Source organism: Bombus huntii, chromosome 17 (genome assembly GCF_024542735.1).
Source record: "Bombus huntii isolate Logan2020A chromosome 17, iyBomHunt1.1, whole genome shotgun sequence".
NCBI classification, from domain to species: domain Eukaryota; kingdom Metazoa; phylum Arthropoda; class Insecta; order Hymenoptera; family Apidae; genus Bombus; species Bombus huntii.
Window position 1 is genome coordinate 5,427,650 of NC_066254.1, and position 22,119 is coordinate 5,449,768.

The 22,119-nt window shown below is 37.0% G+C and overlaps 2 protein-coding genes and 1 long non-coding RNA gene across 7 annotated transcripts in view; 2 read left to right on the top strand and 1 right to left on the bottom strand.

Moving 5' to 3' along the window:
* LOC126875184 (venom serine protease Bi-VSP-like) overlaps positions 1-22,119 on the top strand; it is a 111,694-nt gene that overhangs the window by 2,949 nt on the left and 86,626 nt on the right. The gene's annotated exons all lie outside the window — the stretch shown is intronic.
* On the bottom strand, positions 19,858-21,566 carry LOC126875218 (uncharacterized). The gene is made up of 2 exons (XR_007693280.1): positions 21,457-21,566; positions 19,858-20,521 (listed from the first exon to the last, which is right to left on the bottom strand). It is a non-coding gene; the product is annotated as an uncharacterized LOC126875218 (long non-coding RNA).
* Positions 20,703-21,819, top strand: LOC126875205 (uncharacterized). The gene is made up of 3 exons (XM_050638000.1): positions 20,703-21,079; positions 21,473-21,555; positions 21,618-21,819. The coding sequence occupies exons 1-3, from the start codon at positions 20,725-20,727 to the stop codon at positions 21,621-21,623; spliced, it is 444 nt and encodes a 147-aa protein (XP_050493957.1). The 5' UTR covers positions 20,703-20,724; the 3' UTR covers positions 21,624-21,819.

The following is a 22,119-nucleotide window of genomic DNA, read 5'->3' on the forward strand; positions in this document are numbered from 1 at the left end:
TCTTTCGAGAATTCGGCGGAAGAAGCGTAGGAATATGGATGGAACATTCCCGATGGGCACGTCGAGAAGCTACTAGAAGGTTCTGTGGCACATGTGACGCCACACAGACACCCACACAGGTCACACTCATTACTGCATAGAGAGTGGGGTTCAAAACCTTTTCAAGGGCCATGGGTCACTAAGCCAGTCAGTCTGTGAATAACTAGCCAACTGACTACATTCCAGAACACACACACTTATAATTCCTGTAATAATTGTTTAATAAATATCACATTATATTGTTTCAACACAAACATTGTGTCTTCCACAGATTATTAATCTTAATTCCAAGATTAAATTCTAACAGAGCTTCCTAATAATTATGGTACAATTGGTAAAATGATGATTTTACATGAAAAAAGTAAAAAATATATTAGATAATTGAAATAACGCGATATAAATATAATTGAAATAACATCAGTAAGAACGGATGTTTTAAGCTTTCGATTTTGAGAAAACAGGGTATGAATATGTTTAGTTAAAAAGCAATCCGTGTTTATTCGAGCATTCGCGGAGAGACGCGATCGCGAGAAAGCACGTCAACGGGAGTAGTAAATTCCCGTTGCAATTAGATAACCGACGCCACGAACTGATCGATCCCCTGATTTCTGTTACGATAATAGGGGTGGTTCAATGAATTTAACACTGTATTAACAGGTTAATATAGCTTGTATATTTAAAAATAATGAATGTAATAATAAAGACGTCACGAATTATTTAGCGATAAATACAGTTGATATGTTATAGGAATTCGACCCGACTTTGCGATATCTCTCAATGAATTCGTTAGACTAAGCAATTTATAACGTTTGACTCTTCAGAAGGGACCGATTACTCTTCGATCCTTTTCGTTGTCTTCTCTGGAAGACGACCCCCACTACGCTCGGATCACGTCACCGTTCGCACCTATGATCACGTATACCAGCTTCTTTCTTTATGCGGATAAAATAACGCACCAAAGGCGAATAGATGTTTCTGGAACTCGCTGCTTGACGACAACTATGCGTTTATCGCTACTTTGTGTATATCTCGACGGTCATGTAAGACGATCTGTTTGCGACGGTTAGGAACACGGCCTATAGTAAGCCTTGGGGCGTAATAAACGGAGAGAATAGAATAATCTACAGGATTATCAACGGTGAAGTATATAAATATACTAACGACTCAGAAAACATAATTGAAGTGAGTTGCTTAGATATGAAATTATTGTTAATAACTAAAAGAATAATAGTACAAGTTAGATTAGCAGAGAGACAAACGTGATTGTGCAGTGAGTCTAGGAAACAGGATAAAATATAAAACAAATAAAAATGGAATATGCAATACGTCCTATCCAAGAAGATTGGATACCAACTAATGCATAATAAAAGAATGTCCGCAATATTTGGAATTAAGAACAAAATTCTTAAAATAAACAACCACCATCTTTACGAACAGAGAAAATTGATTATTGAGACTAAAGAATTTTATTAAGAAACAACATGACGCTCAGAGCATAATAACTGAAGTTATAATAACCTGAGCACAACTCAAAAACTTAGCTATGACCCTTTTGTAATAACTAACAAACAAACATTTCAAACTTAATTAATTATAAACAAGCTACAGATAATTTGAAGTTAGATATGAACAAGCTTAATAACAAAATTACATAAATAGAATTTTTCTTATTTAAATGCGACAGTTCGTAGTACAAAACAAATTTTGTTCAGGAATAAGGTTTTCTGAAAATTTCCAGCGAAAATTTTTGCAAAAATTTCCTAAAGGAATTATAATCTATGAGATAAATGAAATAAAAATACAAAAACCAACTGATATTAAAAGAAGAATGATTATTTTACAAGATAATATGAAACTGTGTAAGGGATTACATATGTAACATATTGTCCCGATGTACACATATTTGCGAAGCAACTTATTACCCTGTATATTCCAGAAACTTCTTAGTTTGCCCCAGCCTTAGCAATTTGAAACTATTTTATTAAAATTAAGAATTTTCCACATTAGATCGAACGCACTTCTAATAGGTACCAAACAGTATATATATATAGCAAGATTTCACATATCTCTAAATTATTCACAGAAAATTAATACGGCACATAAATTAGACTTCGGATTGTAAAAGTTAAGAATAAATAACCGATACAGTCTCACAAAAATAGAAGGATAAAGATAGAGATAAGGGATCAAAAACAACAGTTATTTTTCAAATTTGTATGAAAAGCCCTTAAGAAAATAAGTTCTCCTTAAATTGAAAACAGTTATATGTATAGAAATCAAACTTGCGATAAAAGTAAAAAAGATAGAAAATAAGAAAATTGTATTTGTTTTTATGACTCACTTTTACATGTAGTATAATTTCCACCGCTATTTTAGCATAGAACGCTATTTTCAAACACGAACTGTTCCAACTCGATAGTCCCTTGCTTTATTGTAAACGGAAAATTCTTTCGTGTTCTCAACCAAATTTATCAAATTCCAGCAATGACACATGCTATGTGATTGTCAGTAGAACATGGAGAAATGTTTCCAGTAAAGTTTCGAGCGACTTATCGCCGATTTTCAGGAGACACTGCGACGATATCGCGTGTACAGTGCTTCTATCGGTGTTGATGCGCTTTAATACATAGTGCAAGAGAACACTAATAAGATTTTCCAGTGGGCCTGTAAATCCTTATAAATCACTCAAAAATATATCATATTGTTTGTTTCAACTACTAGCAATTTAAAACGTCGTCTACATATATTTAGAAAGTTAGCAAAGACATATATTTGTTCCTGAGCATGATTTCTATCAGTTGAGCGTTGTAGCAAAATGTCCGATACAATTTAATGTTGAATTTGTCTTTTTTTTAGGCTAGCTTGATTGGATTACAGGTAGATTTAAACGATCCGTGTGTTGCATCTCCAAGGCATCTTCGACTCATCGATACGCAGTGATACCTGGCAAACTTCTAGTGGACAAGCGACGTTGCTTGCAGGCAGTTTATATACATGTTTTGGCATGTGTTGTCGGCAGGCAATGTCTACAGACGCCTGTAGTCTGCCCGTACGCGCCTTAAGTTTCACTGGCAGACATTGTCCGCCGATTACTACGACATCTGTCTGTGGACAATAGGCCGTCAGTGTGGAGTTATCTTTACCCGAATAATTTAAGAAATATAAAATAAACTTCAACGAAAAGTTGCTAGCTTCGATATCTTACTAATACAATGTTATCGAAATTGAATAAACCTCGTTACTGTATTTAAAAGGAAATTGCATTTATATTTCAAGTTTATAGAGACAACAACAACAACCAAACAAAGAATCGCAACGAAGAAATAAACGGATACAACAGAACACTGGATCGAAGATAGAACAATAAACAAGATAGAACCAAGAAAACAACAGTAACGAAGAACCGGGGCGCAGAAAAAAGCACGAAGCGTGCGAGCTGGAGAGGAAACCTGTGACCGTCGGTGCAAGCGGTAAGCATACAAAATGGTTGTCGAGCAGGAATAATCGGCTGGAGAGCCAACCTGCTGGGACCGAGCTATATGGTGGCAGGTATCGCGTGGCGCCAGCTAAGCGAGCTGCCGCCCGAAAGGGTAGGTTTAACTTGTCCAATGATCCGCAAGGAGAGGGCAAGTCGCGCGCCGACCATCTATGCGCGCCATTCCCAAGTCGAACGCGAACATCTAAATGCGAAGCCAGTATGCGTTTTTACTGCAGGTATGGCGCGGTCGACCAAAAGGTCGGGCCCTCAAACGCACACATTACTTGTACAATTCGAGTGCTGCAGATACGGAAAAGCAATTTATAATTTATCGTAATTTATCGTAATGCGAATTTTGGCGCGTCGTCATAAATAGATTTTTATTTAAAACGAAATTGTTAAATATCCTTTTGTATCAATTCACATAACGTTAATAAATCAATATTAGACATATTACTCATAAATTGTACATATCTTTGTGCATATACGCATAGTTTTCGTGCATATATCAATATTTGTATATTTTATGTGTATAACTTTCATATGCTTTTCGCAAATTTTACATTCATAAACATCTGGAATCTACACGTTACGTTTTTCGTTGTATTTACAAGTACGGACATTAGATATTCTATTACATTCTTTTATTATAATCTTTTGATATATTTATAGTTGTTTAATTATTAGGTCATCCCATAAGTTCGTGCCGTTTTTCGAGAGGTTATATATGTTAAGATCGTTTACATACCTTTCAGTTTCATGAAAAAATGTAATCCCCCTCTCGTTGTACAACTTCTTCCCATTTTTCTGGTAGGTTCCGTCTCGATAAAAGTTCTCTTGTTTTTCTTTAAAATAATTTTCTATGCTATTTTTGAGAGTGTCAATATTTTCAAATTTTTTAGCTATTAAAAAGTGTTGTAATGCTCTGAACAGGTGGTAATCAGATGAGGCAATGTCTGGGGAATATGGGGGATGTGGTAAAATTTTTCAATTAAATTCAGACAATTTTTTTGTAACGCTTTTCGCGACATGCGGTTTAGCATTGTCGTGATGGAAGATAACGTTGTTCCTATTCACTAAACCTGGCCGTTTTTCAGCTAGTGCTTCTCTTAATTTTTCCAACTGAGCGCAATATTTGTCTGAATTAATGGTATCACCACTAGATAAAAGTTCAAAATAGAGTATTCCTTTATAATCCCACCATACACACAAAAGAACTTTACGTGGATGTAACCCTGGTTTTGCACAGCGTTCAGGTGGCTGATTTCGTTGGGATCAGCTACGTTTCCGTTCAGGGTTTTCGAAAAGTATCCACTTTTCATCACCAGTTACCAGGGGCGTTTAAGGAATGGTTCACGTTTATTACGTGCAATTAATGACATGCACGCTGTCGTTCGTTCAAGACGGTTCCGTTCCGTAAGTTTATGGGGCACCCAAACGTTCAACTTTGACACCATCCCCATTTTTTTTAAACACCTATGAATCGTTGTCTTAGGTATTTTCAGGACATTTGACATCTCTTGAACTGTCAAACTTGGTGATTTTTCAACAAGATCCCGAATTTTATCTCCGTCTGTCTGAGGAGGACGCCCGGAGCGTACCTCCTCTTCTAAACAGAAATTCCCAGCTCTAAAACGTTGGAACCACTTCCTACAGGTGCGAGATGAAAGCGTATTTTCTCTGTAAACAGCACATATGTTTTTCCTGGCAATTGTTACCGAACTTTCTTTCCGAAATTCATATAACATGAGATGTCGAAAATGGATACGCATTTCACTCGTGATTTTTTACTGTTAGAAGTCACTGTGTTCACTATATTACGATCTTATGCCCACGAAGATCTACTCTAGCCTGTTCTCGATCAGCTAAGCTCAAGTGCATTGGTCCCGTATCGCCGTATGTTTAGAAATCGACACATGAAATATATACACAAAAGTGTATAAATATATACACAAAAACTTATGGGATCACCTAATATGTAAACGATTTTGAACTATTTAATTTAATAAAGACCTTAGATCGACGGATTTTAATTGCTGTCACATAATCGTTAATTCATTACTTTTCCTCCAACTGTCACGAATTTTCACAAAGTGTGTATTTCGGATCGTTAATCTCATACGGATGTAAACTTCATTTTCTTAATAATCTTGGTCAATCATGTATCACATTTTCTATAAAATCTATAAGATCAGCAAGTGCTCTAATACTTGTGAACAATCATATATCTTAATTTGTGCCTTTTGTATTAATACAGAAGCTTCATGCGAGAAAGAATTTTCGATATAAATGTTCTCAATGTTGTAAATCGAGTTCTGCCAGAGCAACCGAGCCAAACGGACGTGTAAAACAGTGCTTCAGAAAAAGTGCGGCAAGTGGGGAAGAAAAAGTTACGAACGGCAACGCCCATAGCTAAATGGTGGAAACTCGTGTCTTCTACTAAGAAGACTACAAGCAAAACTAAAATGAAAAAGCACATCCCACCGATAAAAATAATTAACAAAGACGAACAATACTACATAAATAAAACAACAAACACATCAAAACCAAGCCAACCAATAAACGAAGAACAGGAATGCTCAGCTACAAACGAAGTTGATATGGAAACAATACCAAACAATGAAGAGAATATTACCAATAACGAATTAACCCAACAGGATGAAAGCTGGAAGGTGGCAAGTTATAACAAGAAACGAAAAATAACAGGAAATTCAGATACAGAAAAGCAGCGATGGCTGCAAGAATTACCATTAAGAAACTCCTTCAGCTCACTTACGGAAGAAATAGACGACCCAACAACCAAAAACACAACTAAATCAACGCAAACTACAAAACCACCACCAATATTTGTCGACGCCCAGATAATAGACCCGCTTATTGATCGACTAAACGATATAGTTCGGAAGGAAAACTACACAATAAAACAAACAAAATTAGAACAAGTAAAAATTCAAATAAACACCCCAGAAAATTATAGGAAAGTGATAAAAGAATTAAAAGAAAAAACGCTGTGTACCACACATACCAGCTGAAAACGGAAAGGAGCTACGAAATAGTTATAAGAGGACTACATTCAAAAACTAACACAAAAAAAATTAAGTGACGAATTAGCAAAAATTGGTCACCAAACAAGAGCAATAAGCAATATGACAAGATACGATACGAAGCATTTAACAACACACTGTCCATACGTAGGGAAAATAAATGAAGTAAATGTTAAGGAAATTCGAGGATTTGGAAATACAAATTATTGACTATATTTCCCACACAACAGTTATACACCTATATTACTCTCTGAAAACGTCTTACACGCACGCTGGTCGCCAACCGACTATCCTAGATTCTTCTAACATCTGGCAACAGTCTTTTGTCTCCACTAAGACCTTGACGCCCTCTAACCCTTACACACACACTCTCATGTACAGTATAAATGTATCACTTCCCTAACACGCCTCCTTACATTTATACTGTACACTTAATTTTATTTACATACTTGTCGAATTAACAAAATATTTAACATTTATCGCTTTATTTACATTTCTCTTATTTTACATTCATCCATGACCTAAACCTTTCAAATTTCTCTCTACACAGTGCCTTCGTAAAAATATCCGCAGTGTTTTCAATCTGTACTTACTTTTATTATGTTTATCTTATTTTCCTTTACGTACTCGTGAACGTAGTGGTAATGAACTTCGATGTGTTTAGAATTTTTTGTAAAAGTTCCGTATTTTGCTATACTCATTACTCCAGAGTTATCCTCATAGATTTTTACAGGGTTATCGTCTACATTTACATCGAAGATTTTCATTAGTTCTCTGATAGTCATTACTTCGCTCACCGCTTCCGATAGAGCAACATACTCTGCATACGTCGAGGCTTTTGTCACACACCTTTGTTTTTTAGACTTCCATCCAATTACATTTCCATACCATCTAATTACATACCCAGAAGTCGATTTCCTATCTATATGATCTCCTGCCCAATCAGCGTCCACATAACAATCTATCGTTTCGCACTTTTCATTTCTTTTATAATGTAGCCCTAAATCTCTAGTCCGGTACAAATATTTCAATATTCGCAAGGCATATTTAAAATGTGTCTCGTTACAACAATCTTGAAATCTGCTCAGATAATTCACACTATAACTTATATCGGGTCTGGTATTTACACTAATATACAGCAATGCGCCAATTAAATTCTTGTATCCAATGTCCTCTCTATTTATCTCAGCTTTTTCAATTTTTAAGTTGGTCTCCATAGGTGTACAGTACAATTTGCTGTTATGTAATTTATATTTGTTTGCTAATGATTCTATGTATTTCTTTTGGCTTAATCTCATTTCATTTTTTAAATAATCATACTCTATATTTATTCCAAGATATTCTTTTACTTCACCTAAATCTTTCATTTCAAATTTATCAGTTAATAATTTTTTTTACACTATGTATCTTCCCTTTGTTTTTACTACAAATCAACAAATCGTCTACGTATATTAACAAATAAACAACATTTTCTCCCTCTCCATAAGTATATAGGCACAGCTCTATATTGTTCTTTTTAAAACCTAATCTCGTCACATACTTATCAAAATACTCATACCAGTCCCTCGGACTTTCTTTTAACCCATAAAGCGCTTTCGATAATTTACAAACTCTATTCGTTCCGTCCGCATATCCCTTTGGTTGATTTACATATACCTCCGAGCTTACTTCACCATTTAAAAAGGCAGTTTCTACATCCATTTGCTCAATTATTAATCCATTTTGACAACAATATGATAGCAATATCTTAAAGGTCTGATTACTCGCCACTGGAGAATATATGTCATCGGCTACGTTTCTTTGTTGAAATCCCCTTACCACTAATCTAGCCTTATACCTGTCCTCTGATTTTTTTCGTGTAAACCCATTTTACATCTAATACTTCTTTGCCTTTTACCCTTTCTACCAATTTCCAAGTTTTATTCTTATAGAGACATTCTATTTCCTTATCCATAGCCTGTTTCCAAACTTCATTATTTTCGCAAACAATCGCCTCCTCAAATGTACGAGGGATATCTACTTTACAATAATTTGCATGAATCTCGCAAATATTTTCCTTTTCTGGATACCTTACTGGAGTTTTCTTAATACGTGTAGATCTCCTAGGAGTGTTTGAGCTTTTAATACTACTATTATTTTCATCTTTCCTACCTTCTAACTCTTCCTTATCCATACCATCCAATGAATAGTTATCTTCGCTATCATTTCTATCTGCCTCTAATGAATTTTCCTCAAAACCGATACATTTAGTGTCTGTCTCTATGACCTCTACATGTCTAGCTATTGTTATTTTCCCACCTAATAAGACTCTGTATCCTACTTCACTATATCCTAATAGAATTCCCATATCTGCCTTCTTGTCCCATTTGGAAACTCTTTTTTGTTCTGGCCTTCTTACAAAAGCTTTACTTCCATATAGATGTAGATTTTTAACACTTGGTTTTTTCCCGAAGAATATTTCAAAAGGAGTCTTTCTTTCTATAGTATTCGCTAATATTCGATTTTTCAAGTATGCCGCTGTACAAACTATTTCCGGCCAGTACCTTTTATGTACTTTCGCTTCCGCTAACAAGCAACGCGCCATGTCCATCACTGTTCTATTATACCTTTCCGCTGTCCCGTTTAATTCATGTACGTATGTTGGGCAATTATTTATTCTTATACCTTTATCCCTAGCAAATTTATAAATTCGATTATTTAAATATTCTTTACCATTATCGCATCTTAATATTTTTAACCTCTTGCCCGTTAAATTTTCGGCTTCATTTACGAACTGTACGAAAGAATCAAAGACCTCATCTTTTGATTTTATACAATAGATCCTAGCTATTTTACTATAATCATCGATAAATGAAATGAAATATTTTTCTCCATTGAATCCGGTAGTCTTAAAGGGACCACATACATCCGTATGAATAATTTCCATTATTTCCCTAGCCTTAGTTCGATTATTTTTGAAAGGTAAGTTATGCATTTTGCTTTCTATACACACCCTACATTTCAAAAGTTCCTTTTCAAATTCATTCGGTATGCCAGTCACTAGCTGCTCTTTACCCAAAATCTCTAAATATTTAAAATTTACGTGTCCTAGCATCCTATGCCATCTTTCCTTTTTACTCATACCACTACGTTCGCCGCTGTTTACTAAGTGCTTCTTCCCTTTCAATATACTTTTTATTCTATATGTCCCATTCTCTTTGAACGCTACAGCTGTAAGTATATTATCCTCATCTATTACTTTCGCAATATTTCGTTTGGAAATAACCGTATTCTTATTGTCTGTTAGTTTACCTAAACTAATCAAATTTGCGGACATTTCTTTCGCGTAAAATACTTTCCTCATATTTATTTTATTTTGTTTTCCGAATGCTTCAAAATAACTTATAACATTCCCAACTTTTGTCGCTTTTATCGGTCTATTATCGCCTAAATATATATTTACCGGTTCTTTTAGGTCGATAGATTTATCGAAATAATTTATATTATTAATTATGTGATCGGTACAACCGCTATCTAATAGCCACACTATTTCGTTCTTACTTATTTCATTCGTCTCACTGCTGTTTGCTGCGTGCGCCGTTGCTGTCCATATGCCTGCTCTTGAGTTTCCATGCTCGCCCGTGCCGGTTCTTGATTGACGATGAAAGTTTCCACGTCCTCTGCTCGTATTGCCTTTGTTCTCTCTTCCTCTGTTTCGACCACGTGTTGGCCCATGCCAATAGCCGTTACTGCTTCCCGCTTGGACGCCATTTTGACACTCTCTCGCAAAGTGTCCTAATCTTCCACATCTGAAGCATCCTTCCTTTTTTGCAGAAAAGGCGTTGGTTTGCCTTTCTCCTCGATTGGATTTATTTTTCTTCTCTGCTATTTCTATTTTATTTTTCACATACGCTACCGTTTGATTCTCTTCTTTCAATGCGTCTATTATGTCCGCTATGTAGCTGTATTCTTCGGGTAACGTATTCAGCATGTAATTCAGCTTTTCCCTCTCACTTACTTGTGCGCCCGCACTTTTTAATTCATTTATTAATTTTTCGAAATCGTTAAAGAATGATGCTGAATCAGTGTAGTTCTCCAGTCTTATGTTTTCCAATCTCCTTCTGCATACGATCTGCAGTGCCGTCGACTCTTTCAAGTACATTTCATCGAACCTTTTTATTATATCATACGCCGTTTTTCCTTCCCTAACATACTCCAATTGTCTGTTCGATATTGCACTATAAATTATATTTATCGCCTTCAAATCCTTTTTGTCCCAGTCTTCATCGTCTCTTTCGTTCTTCATTCTAGTTGTAACAACCTCGCATTCCTTATATTTGAGAAACATCGTGATTCTTTGCTTCCACATTCCATAATCCTCACCATCGAATATAGGTATCATGATTTCCGATCTCTCCATTTTAATTGATTCTTCTTTTTTTTTTCTTTTCTTACTCAAGCGTTCCTACGTGCTCGAAGTATATTTTTTCCTCTGAAAGTTTTTTTTTCTTTACTGAAAACTCACTCGCAAGATCGTAACCACGCACTAAATATCTTGCAAAACTAGTAACCACGCTCTGCTACCATGTTAAGGAAATTCGAGGATTTGGGAATACAAATTATTGACTATATTTCCCACACAACAGTTATACATCTATATTACTCTCTGAAGAACGTCTTGCACGCACGCTGGTCGCCAACCGACTATCCTAGATTCTTCTAACATCTGGCAACAGTCTTTTGTCTCCACTAAGACCTTGACGCCCTCTAACCCTTACACACACACTCTCATGTACAGTGTAAATGTATCACTTCCCTAACAGTAAAATGTTACAACTGTAATGGAAACCACCCAGCCAGCTATAAAGGATGCGAAATCAGAAAACAATCACAACGTAAACAGTTTCCACCACTTGGCAATAGATCAATCAATAACTACCAACCACAACAAAGTATAACGGATAATTAAGCAACATTGAAAGCACAAAATGAACCAAAAGCTATAAACGGAAACACCGATCCCCAAGGAAACCGCAGCTACGCGCAAGTAACCCAAAACATTAGACAAACAACGCCCACAAACAAACAGAATCAAAGCAACAACACCGAAGACGATACAGAAATCAAAGAAATGCTCAAACAATCCATTAAAGGTACAGAGATATTAAGAAAAATGGTAAGTGAGAGAAACACAATACTAAGGCAACAAGTACAACAAACAACAGTCATGTTACTACTCACAAACTTGCTAAGTAAAAAATAAAAATGGACATGCTTGAAATAGCAGCATGGAACTCTAACGGACTATAACAAAGGGCCCTAGAAACTAAAACATTCCTGTATAATAATAATATCGACATACTACTCGTATCGGAAACACACTTCACTATAAAAAGTTAGATAAAAATACCGTACTACACAATATATGATACCAAGCATCCCTCAGGAAAATCACACGGAGGGACCGCAGTAATAATAAGAAACGACATTAAACACCACTAACACAGCCAAGCTAGTAAGGAATATATACAAGCAACCACTGTTACTGTACAAACTAGCAGCAACCATTTACAGTTGTCAGCAGTATATGTACCACCGCGACACAAAATGACATCACAAACGTGGGAAGAGTACTTTCAACACTTAGGTGACAAGTATATCGCAACGGGAGACTACAATGCAAACCACACGCTATGGGGATCAAGAATTACCACACCTCGAGGTAGAACCCTGGAAAAATACATTAACAACAACCTCAATATATTATCCACAGGAAGACATACTGGCCGACAGACCTGAGCAAAATACCTGGCCTACTCGATTTTGCAGTTACAAAGGGACTAAACGCAAATAAACTAAAAATAACACCCAGCCTCATTGCATACAGCCCAATTGCTTACAGAAACAAATTAATACTTTATAGCAATCCAGGGACACTATGCAACAGAACAACCAAATGGCAAATTTTTAAAGAAATAATCGAGAGCAAAACCAGTTGCAGCATCCTATTGGAAACACCCGAACACGTCGAACAGGCAGTAACACCATTGACAGAAACTATCCAAGAAGCATCATGGACAACCACTATACCTGAACCAACCAACAGACAAACAAAAATAATTCCATCAGACATACTTGAAAAAATTAGAGAAAAAAGAAAAGCGAAAGCAAAATGGCAAAAACATAGAACATGAGAAAACAAAAAACACCTAAACAAACTTGCAAAGGAAATAAAAAACAAAATAAAAGTGCACAACAATAACGAATTCACAAAATTCATAGAGTCACTCTCTGCTCACGAGAACTCCAACTACTCCCTATGGAAAGCCACGAAAAAAGAAGAAACCAATAAAACTAGTCACAGCAATCAGGACGGCAGACAACACATGGCCAAGAAGCAACGAAGAGCAAGCTGAAGAATTTTCCAACCACCTTTGAAACATATTTATACCACATAATATCAACAACAGCAACCCCAAATGTCATACGGACGAGGATGCGTTTACCACTAGTACCTCAACTGACAACCACTATACCATACCTAAAACAACAGCACAAGAAATTAGAAACATAATCGAGAAAACAAAAAACAATAAAACACCACGAATCGACCTAATCAATGGTAAAATCTTGAAAAACCTTCCGCCAAAAGCGATAACACTAATGACAATAATATTCAATGCAATACTAAGAATCCAATACTTTCCTAAACTGTGGAAACTAGCACAGGACATAATGTTACCTAAACCAGGCAAAGAACCACACCAAACTGCATCTTACAGACCAATATCACTACTTCCTGTGTTTTCCAAAATACTAGAGGAAATAATATGCAACCGCATAAAACCAATAATATAGAAGGAAAAATTAATACCAGATCACCAATTTCGATTCAGAAACATACACTCCACTATAGAGCACATGCACAGGCTCATTAAAGAAATAATACTAGCATTAGAAAACAAACAATACTGTACAGCCCTCTCTATGGACATAGATAAAGCATTTGACAAAATAAACCACGAAAGCCTACTACAAACAATCAGGAAACAATTTCCGGAGCAAATATACCAATTAATAAAATCTTACTTAAGCAGCAGAACCTTCGTAATAAAAATCAAGGACACATACTCTGAAGTTAAAGACGTCAAGGCAGGGGTTCCGCGAGGAAGCGTCTTAGGATCAATACTATACACAAAACATACCAACAACTACCAATAGCAAAATACTGACACTCACGGACGACACAGCTGCACTAGTCAGGCACACTAACCCAGAAATAGCAGTCAAATTACTACAAGAACATATCACAAAAATAGAAAAGTGGCTGCAAGATAAACAAATAAAAGCAAACCCCGATAAATGCAACCATATTACACTCACACTGCGAAAACAGACACCATCAAACATCCTACTGAACGGCACGCACATACCGCAAACAAGGCAAGTCAAATATCTAGGACTAGACCACCTAGAAACACAACTCACATGGAAACAGCATACTAAATCAATAATAGACAAAATACGGACAACAAGGAGACAAATGCATTAGCTAACAAGTCGAAAATCCAAATTAAGCATAGAAAATAAATTAAAAATATACAAAACGATCATAAATCCAATCTGGACGTACGGAATACCACTATGGGGGGCAGCGGCAATGAGCCATATAAACAAAATAGAGACAGTACAAGCTAAAATTCTTAGAACAATAGTAAACGCCCCATGGTACGTTAGAAACGAAGGCATACGGAAGGACCTGAGAATACCAATGGTCAAAGAGAAAATTAGCAGACACGCAGAAAAATACAAAGAAAGAATAGGAACACAGCCAAACTGGCTAGCTGCGGAAACGATCAACACCTCAAACATGGATAGAAGGCTGAAAGGGAAATACCCAGCAGACCTCACAAAGGACACAACCAAACAAACACGAAGATGGTATCCCACTGGGGGTAGCTACCCACATAATAATCTAACAGCTAAAAAATTCTACCAAATGTCCAAACTGGACAAATTGTGAATCTAATCTATAAAATAAAAAAAAACCTGTGATCTGAGTTTAGATCTCAGTTTAGAGTGATACATCTCCTAAAAGGATTAAGAGATTTTTTAACAAATTCCCAAAATAACAGTGAATTTTAGAACAAAGATAATGGAAATACATAAACATCTTGTTAATAACGACGTGGGTATACTGATAGGAACTAATATCTGCAGAATATATGAATGTCTTAAACATAACGTAATGCTAAAAAACGTTCTCTTTGTCCAACGACCTCTTGATTCCTATACAACCTCTCCTGGTTATCTTGCGCACGCGTAACATTCACGTACCGTTACATGCATTGCCATTCCATACTTTTCGTATCCTTTTTATACTGTTACTTGAATATAGAATTATATAAAAAATACAAGAGCACAAAGATATAGAAAATATAAAAATATAAAAACAAAAGATTACAAAACTGTCAAAATTACAGAAAATCAGATTAAACATTAGTACCTATATTCTACATTCTTTTTGTATTACATATACATTTTTTACATTATAAATGTCGGGTTTACATTAGAATTAGGGTTAGGGGCGTGAAACGAATCTTCATTTGGATTACACATTGTCGTTGTGCAATAGGGAAGACATTGACTAGTGCAACTGCGATTATTATAGAATCGGACAAGTAACCGTGGTAATTAGATACTCGAGAAACTAATGACAATGATCCTAAGTGCAATAACGAATCCGCGGTCAACGGAATAGTGGATGTACGGGCTCACAAAATCTAAGTCGGACGCGTAATATTCACTGGTCGTAAAGGGTTACTCCTTTCATCAGTGAGATCGCGAGCGAGAATGCCTTTCCCGTCCCGATGATGCCACAGAGGAAAACTATAATGGGGTGTGTCTAAGGACACGAGATCATCGGATTCGTCGAGAAAAGCCTTCGTCCAGAAAGTAAGGGAAATTGGCGTTGCTGCTAATTGGTCAATCTCCATATCGGTGGTTAGAAAAAGATGCTAGCCGCCCTCGAGGGAAAGTTGCTAGTGGGAGACGCCGCTCGTTGAAAAATAGGTCTCCCCTATTTTCCCGTAGTTGGGACAAAGACTGTTTGTCTGTTTGAAGGACTTTAGTTAACTAAATCTTAAGATTTATAACGGGCCCTCGAGCTAGCCGAACATGTACTGCGGAGACGCATCGACATCTGGCAATCATCTTACTCGAAGAATAGGGTCTGCGTGTGGCGAGCCACGGGACAGAAACAACAAAGCGTTCATCCCGTAACCGCGGCTACGTTCGGCGACTGACTGTCGCCTCGACCCCAAGCTCATTATCACAACTCTCGAACAATTACAATCGGATTGAATAACTACAATTGTTCAATTACAGACTCCGGTGTTCTTTCATCTCCGACATATATATATATCGAGTCAAGTTCCGAGTCTGGGCCCGAGTCGTCCTCGTGGCGGGGGCTTGGGACCGGTAAAGATTCCTCACTGAAGCTATCCATGTTTTCTTTTACACTGAAGTTATTTTTATTGACACACACGAAATTGTTACAGAGTTGACACAAACTCACAATGACCACATACTCGCGACGCTAGTGACAATGGTCTTAGGTTCGATAACGAGTCCGCGGACAACGGGACGGTAGTCGTACGCACTCGCAAAAATCTAAGTCGGATTCTGTGTTGATATTCACTGACCGTAAGGCGTTAATCTCTTTTTGTCGGTGAGGTCGCAAGAGAGAATGACTTTCCGTCCCGGTGATACCCCAGAGGAAAACTATGACGGGGTGTGTCTAAGGACACGAGATCATTGGATTCGTCGGGGACATCCTACGTTCGGAAAGTAAGGGAAATTGACGTTGCTGCTAATTGGCCAATCTCCATATCGGTAGTTAGAAAAGTATGCTAGCCGCCCTTGAGGGAGGGTTGCTAGTGGGAGACGTCGTTCGTGGAAAAATAGGTCTCTCCTGTCTTCCCGTAACTGGGACAAAGACTGTGTATCTGTTGAAGGATTTTAGGTAACTAGATATTAGTGTTTATGACGGTCCTCGGGCTAGCCGATCACGTACTGTGGAGACGCGTCGACATCTGGTAAACATCCTGCCCGGAGAATAGGATCTGCGTGTGGCGAGCTACGGGACAGAAACCGTTGGAATGTTTACTGCCATGTGCCGCTACAAATCTTTCTTTTAAGGATAGCTATAGGATTACTTAATGCGTTTGTTAGATGGGGAGTTCGTCCCGTTGACCGCGGCTACGTTCGGCGACTAATTGTCGCCTTGAGCCCAAGCTCATTGTCACAAGTCTCAAACAAATACAATTGGTTAGAATGACGGCAAATCGTTTAGTTACAACTGTAGATTTTAATTACAATGTTTTTATGGATTTTCCCGAGGTTTCAGAGGGAAGGCACCGGTGTCCTCTTATCTCCGACATATATATATATATATATATGTCGGGGTTGCATTGAGGATCAGGTTGGGGGCGTTCGGCGAGTTGCCCTGAGGGGCAGCCATCGTTGCGGTATCACGCAAACACCGTTTATTAACACAAATATCGAGAGTACAGAACCGGCGATCAACCTGGGGATTAGATGCTCGCGGTACTGGTGACGATGGTCTCCGGTTCGGTTACGAATACGCGGCCGACGGGGTGATAGATATGCTTAGTAGAACTCAAACGTGCACTGCTCCTGATCGTAAGACGCTCCGTGCTTCCTCGCTCAGATCTCTAGCAAGAATGCCCCAGTGCCCGTCCCGAGGATGCCCGACCCCCGTGTCTCCATCGGTCGCTTTTGGGACCAACCTGCCTGTCCATTAGGAAACTCTTAATTGCCGGAAGTGACCTAGGTTTTATGGCGGGTCCTCGGGCTAGCGGTACTCGTGTCGCGCAAGTGCCTCAACTTTGGGTATTCATTGTCTGAGGGGCCCGTTGGAATGTTTTACTGCCCCGTACTTCCTGTACTGGAGGTCATACTATCGCTCTATACCTTTGCTAGACAAAGCGCCCGTCCCGTCGACCGCGGTTACGTTGGGCGACGGGCCGTCGCCCCGAGCCAAAGCTCACCATCACCAGTCTCGAACGATTACAATCGGATTAGCTAACTGTCATCGTTTGACTACAACTATAGTAGACCCTGGAGTACACTGTTGCTGGACTATCCCAAGTTCTAGGTGTTCCGGTGTTCTTATCTCTCCGACATATATATATACATTTTAAATGTTAAGGTTATCTATTTTATGTTTGTTAAATATATTTAATTTTATATTTCCCCCTTTTTTTTAATTAATAATGTAATATCGTAGAATAAATTTGAATTAGAGATCGGTTGAAAATAGAAAAAACCGTGTACGTCGTCCTTCTGTGGTTCGTTTACATTTAAGAGCGCCTATGTGACTAAAGTCACCTAGTTCTTACAGAGATATGAGAAAAACAATAAAGAACGCTAGAGCAGAAGGACGGTTTCGGGTTCGAGGAGCGATGACCGAGAGATCAGAGTATGCGAGTCGAAAAGCAAGTGTGTTGCGAGAGTCAGAGCTAATTGAGTCGTTGAAGAGTAGAGTTTCGAGTTGTCGAAGAGTAGAGTCGTTAGAGGTTTCGAGTTGTCGAAGAGTAGAGTCGTGAGAATTGATAGAGTTGTTAGAGAGAGAGAGTGTGTGTGTTAGATTCGTTGTGACGAGAGTGATCAAATAACTGTAAAGTTATTTGATATAGATACGAGTATTGCATTTAGTTCCGTTAAATAAATATCGTTCTCTGTCCAATTTATATTTGTATATTCAATTTAATATTAATAAATTGTAAGTAATCGAAAAAAAAAAAAATTTCTATCCTTATTTTCCGATATTACAATAATATATCTATATATATATTTTTTTTTTACATTTGTATTTGACAGTGTAGTTGCGCATAGAATTTATTAAAGAAAAATGTTAACAATGTGTTTTCATGATTTGTTTCTCGCGCCTGATTTCCATTAATCCCTAATATTCCTGTCGCCATGACGCGCGTTAGTTGTTCCGATGCGCACGTGTAAATCTAACATGGCTGCTCATAAATGTCATTAGTAAAGTTATAGTGGCGGGTCTTTAGTTTTGTTATCGAAGTAATTTTCCGTCTGTCGCTCGTTTTTCCTTATTCTACCGCAATTAGAACATTTATTTATTAATATTGTTTAAAGTGACAATAGTATTGTTCGTGTGAATATATATATATATATATATATATATTTATGTTGTGTGTCATTTTAATATGACTAATGTTTTGTAATTCTTCGATAGCGTTATTTATTGTTTTGAGTAGTTTATTTTATAGAGTGTTCGATAATATAAAACATACGCACACACACACACACACACACACACACACACACACACACACACACACACACACACACACACACACACACACACACACACACACACACACACACACACACACACACACACACACACACACACACACACACACACACACACACACACACACACACACACACACACACACACACACACACACACACACACACACACACACACACACACACACACACACACACACACACATATACGTATTCATATGCATATTTCTTCTGGCAGTGTAGTATTCATACGAAATGAAATGTCAATTATTTATTTTATATTAACTTCATTTAACAAGATAGAACACGCATACGCACACGTATATATGTATATATTTCTGGCAATGTGATTTTCATTTAGATTCCTTAGCGATATAATGTGTATTTGAGGTTATGTGTCAATCATTTGATTTCATATATACATATATATCTTGTATTGTGGCAACATAGTATTGAAGGTTTTGTTTCTAGATTATTGTGTGTTTAATGTGTGTTTACATACTTGTGTTTGATGATAGAATTCCTCAAGTCGTTGCGGTGTTAATTATTTTGAGCGTTTGGCCTATCGATAGGTTGTCGCTTAGTCCCAAGTGTTGCGTTGTGTGTTCTATTTCTTTTGTAGATTATTAGTAGTGGTTTAGTTTAGAATATAGATTATTTATATATTTATGTAGAGACATGCATGTTTCGTAATGTAGTTCTTATTTTATAACTCTTTACCGGAATGTAGGCTAGTTTTAAGTATGTATCTTAGATTACTAATTTGATTTAATAATGTAGAATGCGCACACATTAGTAGTAATTTAGTTTAGAATATAGATTATATATATTTATATATAGACATGGATGTTTCGTAATGTAGTTCTTATTTTATAACTCTTTACCGGAATGTAGGCTAGTTAAGTATGTATCTTAGATTACTGTTTGATAGAATGCGCACACATATATATATATGTTTCTGACAATGTAACTTTTATTTCTTTAATAATACAATATTGTATGTTTTATGTATTCGTTAGACTATTAGTTTTTGACTTCATATATACTTATATTTCATAAATTGATAATATTGTATTTGTTGCATAGTATTGGAAGTACTGTCTCTAATATTTACTAGTTTATTACATGTCTGGCATATGTGTTTATACTTATATGTAACTCTCCAAGTTGATTGATTAAAATATATTTATATATACATGTATTCCTGGCGTTTCAATTATTTCCCCTTTTGTAGTTATTCTTATTTCCTGGTTTATTTGCTTGGTTCATAACTCGTTCAATCCATTAGCTGGTTCTATTTATTTTATTTTATACTGGTTGGATTTATATTATATTGAACCACAAGTTTTCAAATTGCAAGTCGGTTATTGGTAGGTTTATTTAGAGTTGTGTGTATATGTGTTTTGTTTATTGGTTGGATCTATTAGTCGCCCTCGTTTTGTTAATCCTTCCTTTAGTTTCGTAGCGCCGTGTGTTCGTTTGTGCATTCAAATCCTTATTCGCGCGTTTTGTATAGAATGGTTTTCTTGTTCTTGTTACGGCGCGTGCGGAGCGCGGGACGTGACACCCCCGCCCTTGGAGTTCAAATTTCCAAAGGAAATTTGACTGGTGGTGTCTCTGAGTTCGCTCAAGGCGGACGTAGATGTCGTTGGTTGTTGAGTGACTACCGGTGTTATCGATATCCCTTGAGGTTGTGCTGTTTGATCATCGATATTTCGTCTTCCTTTGAGGTATAGTAGCAGGTGGGTGACTGAGCCGCATATTGCTCCTAATAGGGCGATTCCACATCCGTAAGTTTCACTTAACTGGTATCCATATATGGCTATATCTATTATCGTCTTGATTAATTTAAACATTACGAGTATTCCAAATATTGCTGCACTGACAGTTCCAAATTCCATGAAACCAGTCCATAAGCTTGATACGATATTTTTCGCTATTGTCGTTAATGTGTTTTCGTCCATCATTCCCAGGATGTTTACTGTTCCAGGGACGATTGTTTTTCCTGTCGCTCCTCTGGCCAATGTGTTCAAGACTGCAGATTTTTCTGCCGGGAACATGACGTGGTCCCGTAGTGCGTCGAGGTCTTTTTGGGTATATATTCCGCTCGTGGCCAACGACGATGGTGCTGAATATCGCCACGTTTGGCGCACGTCCGGGCGGAGTTCCTGTGGTGTGATTCCCTTGCCAAACGGGTAGCTCCGAGTAGCATTCTGTTGTATGTCGTACCTTTACTTGTACCGGAATGCATTCGACTATATGGACCGCTTCTCCTGTGATCAGAGCCATGTGTCCTGGGTTTTGGTTATGGTGTATGCAAATTCGTCGGGCGGTAAGTTTGCCAAGCTTAAAGCGTTCTCTATTAGTTTCTTCTGTGTGGTGCGTCTTTGTGTCGGTATATCATGGTATAATGTTGTCATTTGTCATTTTACTTTCGAGTTTATTAGAAATAAGAATAACCTTTTATTATTATTAATATATATATATAGAAAAAGAAAATTTTTATATTTATATGTATTTTTTTCTCTTTTTTTTTCTTATTGTTAAAACCTTTGTTTTATTTTAGGTTTTACGTACATGTTATCAGTGAAAATAAATATTATGAATGCTACTTGGGTTATAATTATATACATATATGCATACGTATTGGTAAATAGTATAGATGAGATTTGTTTTATTGTTATGAATATATAAGTATATATTATCAATAGGAATAGATATTACAAATATAGCTTGTCTTTGAATGTATATATATGTGCGTGTAATGGTAAATATGACGGCTTATTTTTATGAGTCACTTGCATTATCAATGGAAGTGAGTGTTATAAATATCGCCTACTTTACAACATGCGTGTATATATATATTGGTAGATATAAGTGAGAATTATATGTATAGTTATAAATGTTGTTTGTTTACAGGTGGATAGCAAAAGTATTTGGTTTCGTGGGTGGCGTACAGGTGCCTTACAGTTCTACGGTGCGGATTGCTATTCCTTGGACTAAAAAAACTTCTTTCGAGATGAGTCAGATTATTGTAACGATCATGCATGGGAGGATTTTCTGCAGAGATTCCAAATGCTCTCTGGATTCCTCGTGAAACGTCTGGACAACGCCTACATGTACTTCCATCCGTCGTTCAGAGAATGGTTGATGAATTCGCCATCCGTTCTGCACGCACATACAAAAATAGTTAATGTATATATATATTATTTA

Bases quoted from the DNA above. Each gene is read 5' to 3' on its own strand.
- LOC126875205 (XM_050638000.1), top strand. From the start codon at position 20,725: ATGGCTATATCTATTATCGTCTTGATTAATTTAAACATTACGAGTATT. The intron at 21,080-21,472 runs GTGTGATTCCCT...GTTTTATTTTAG, and splicing joins GTCCGGGCGGAGTTCCTGTG to GTTTTACGTACATGTTATCA.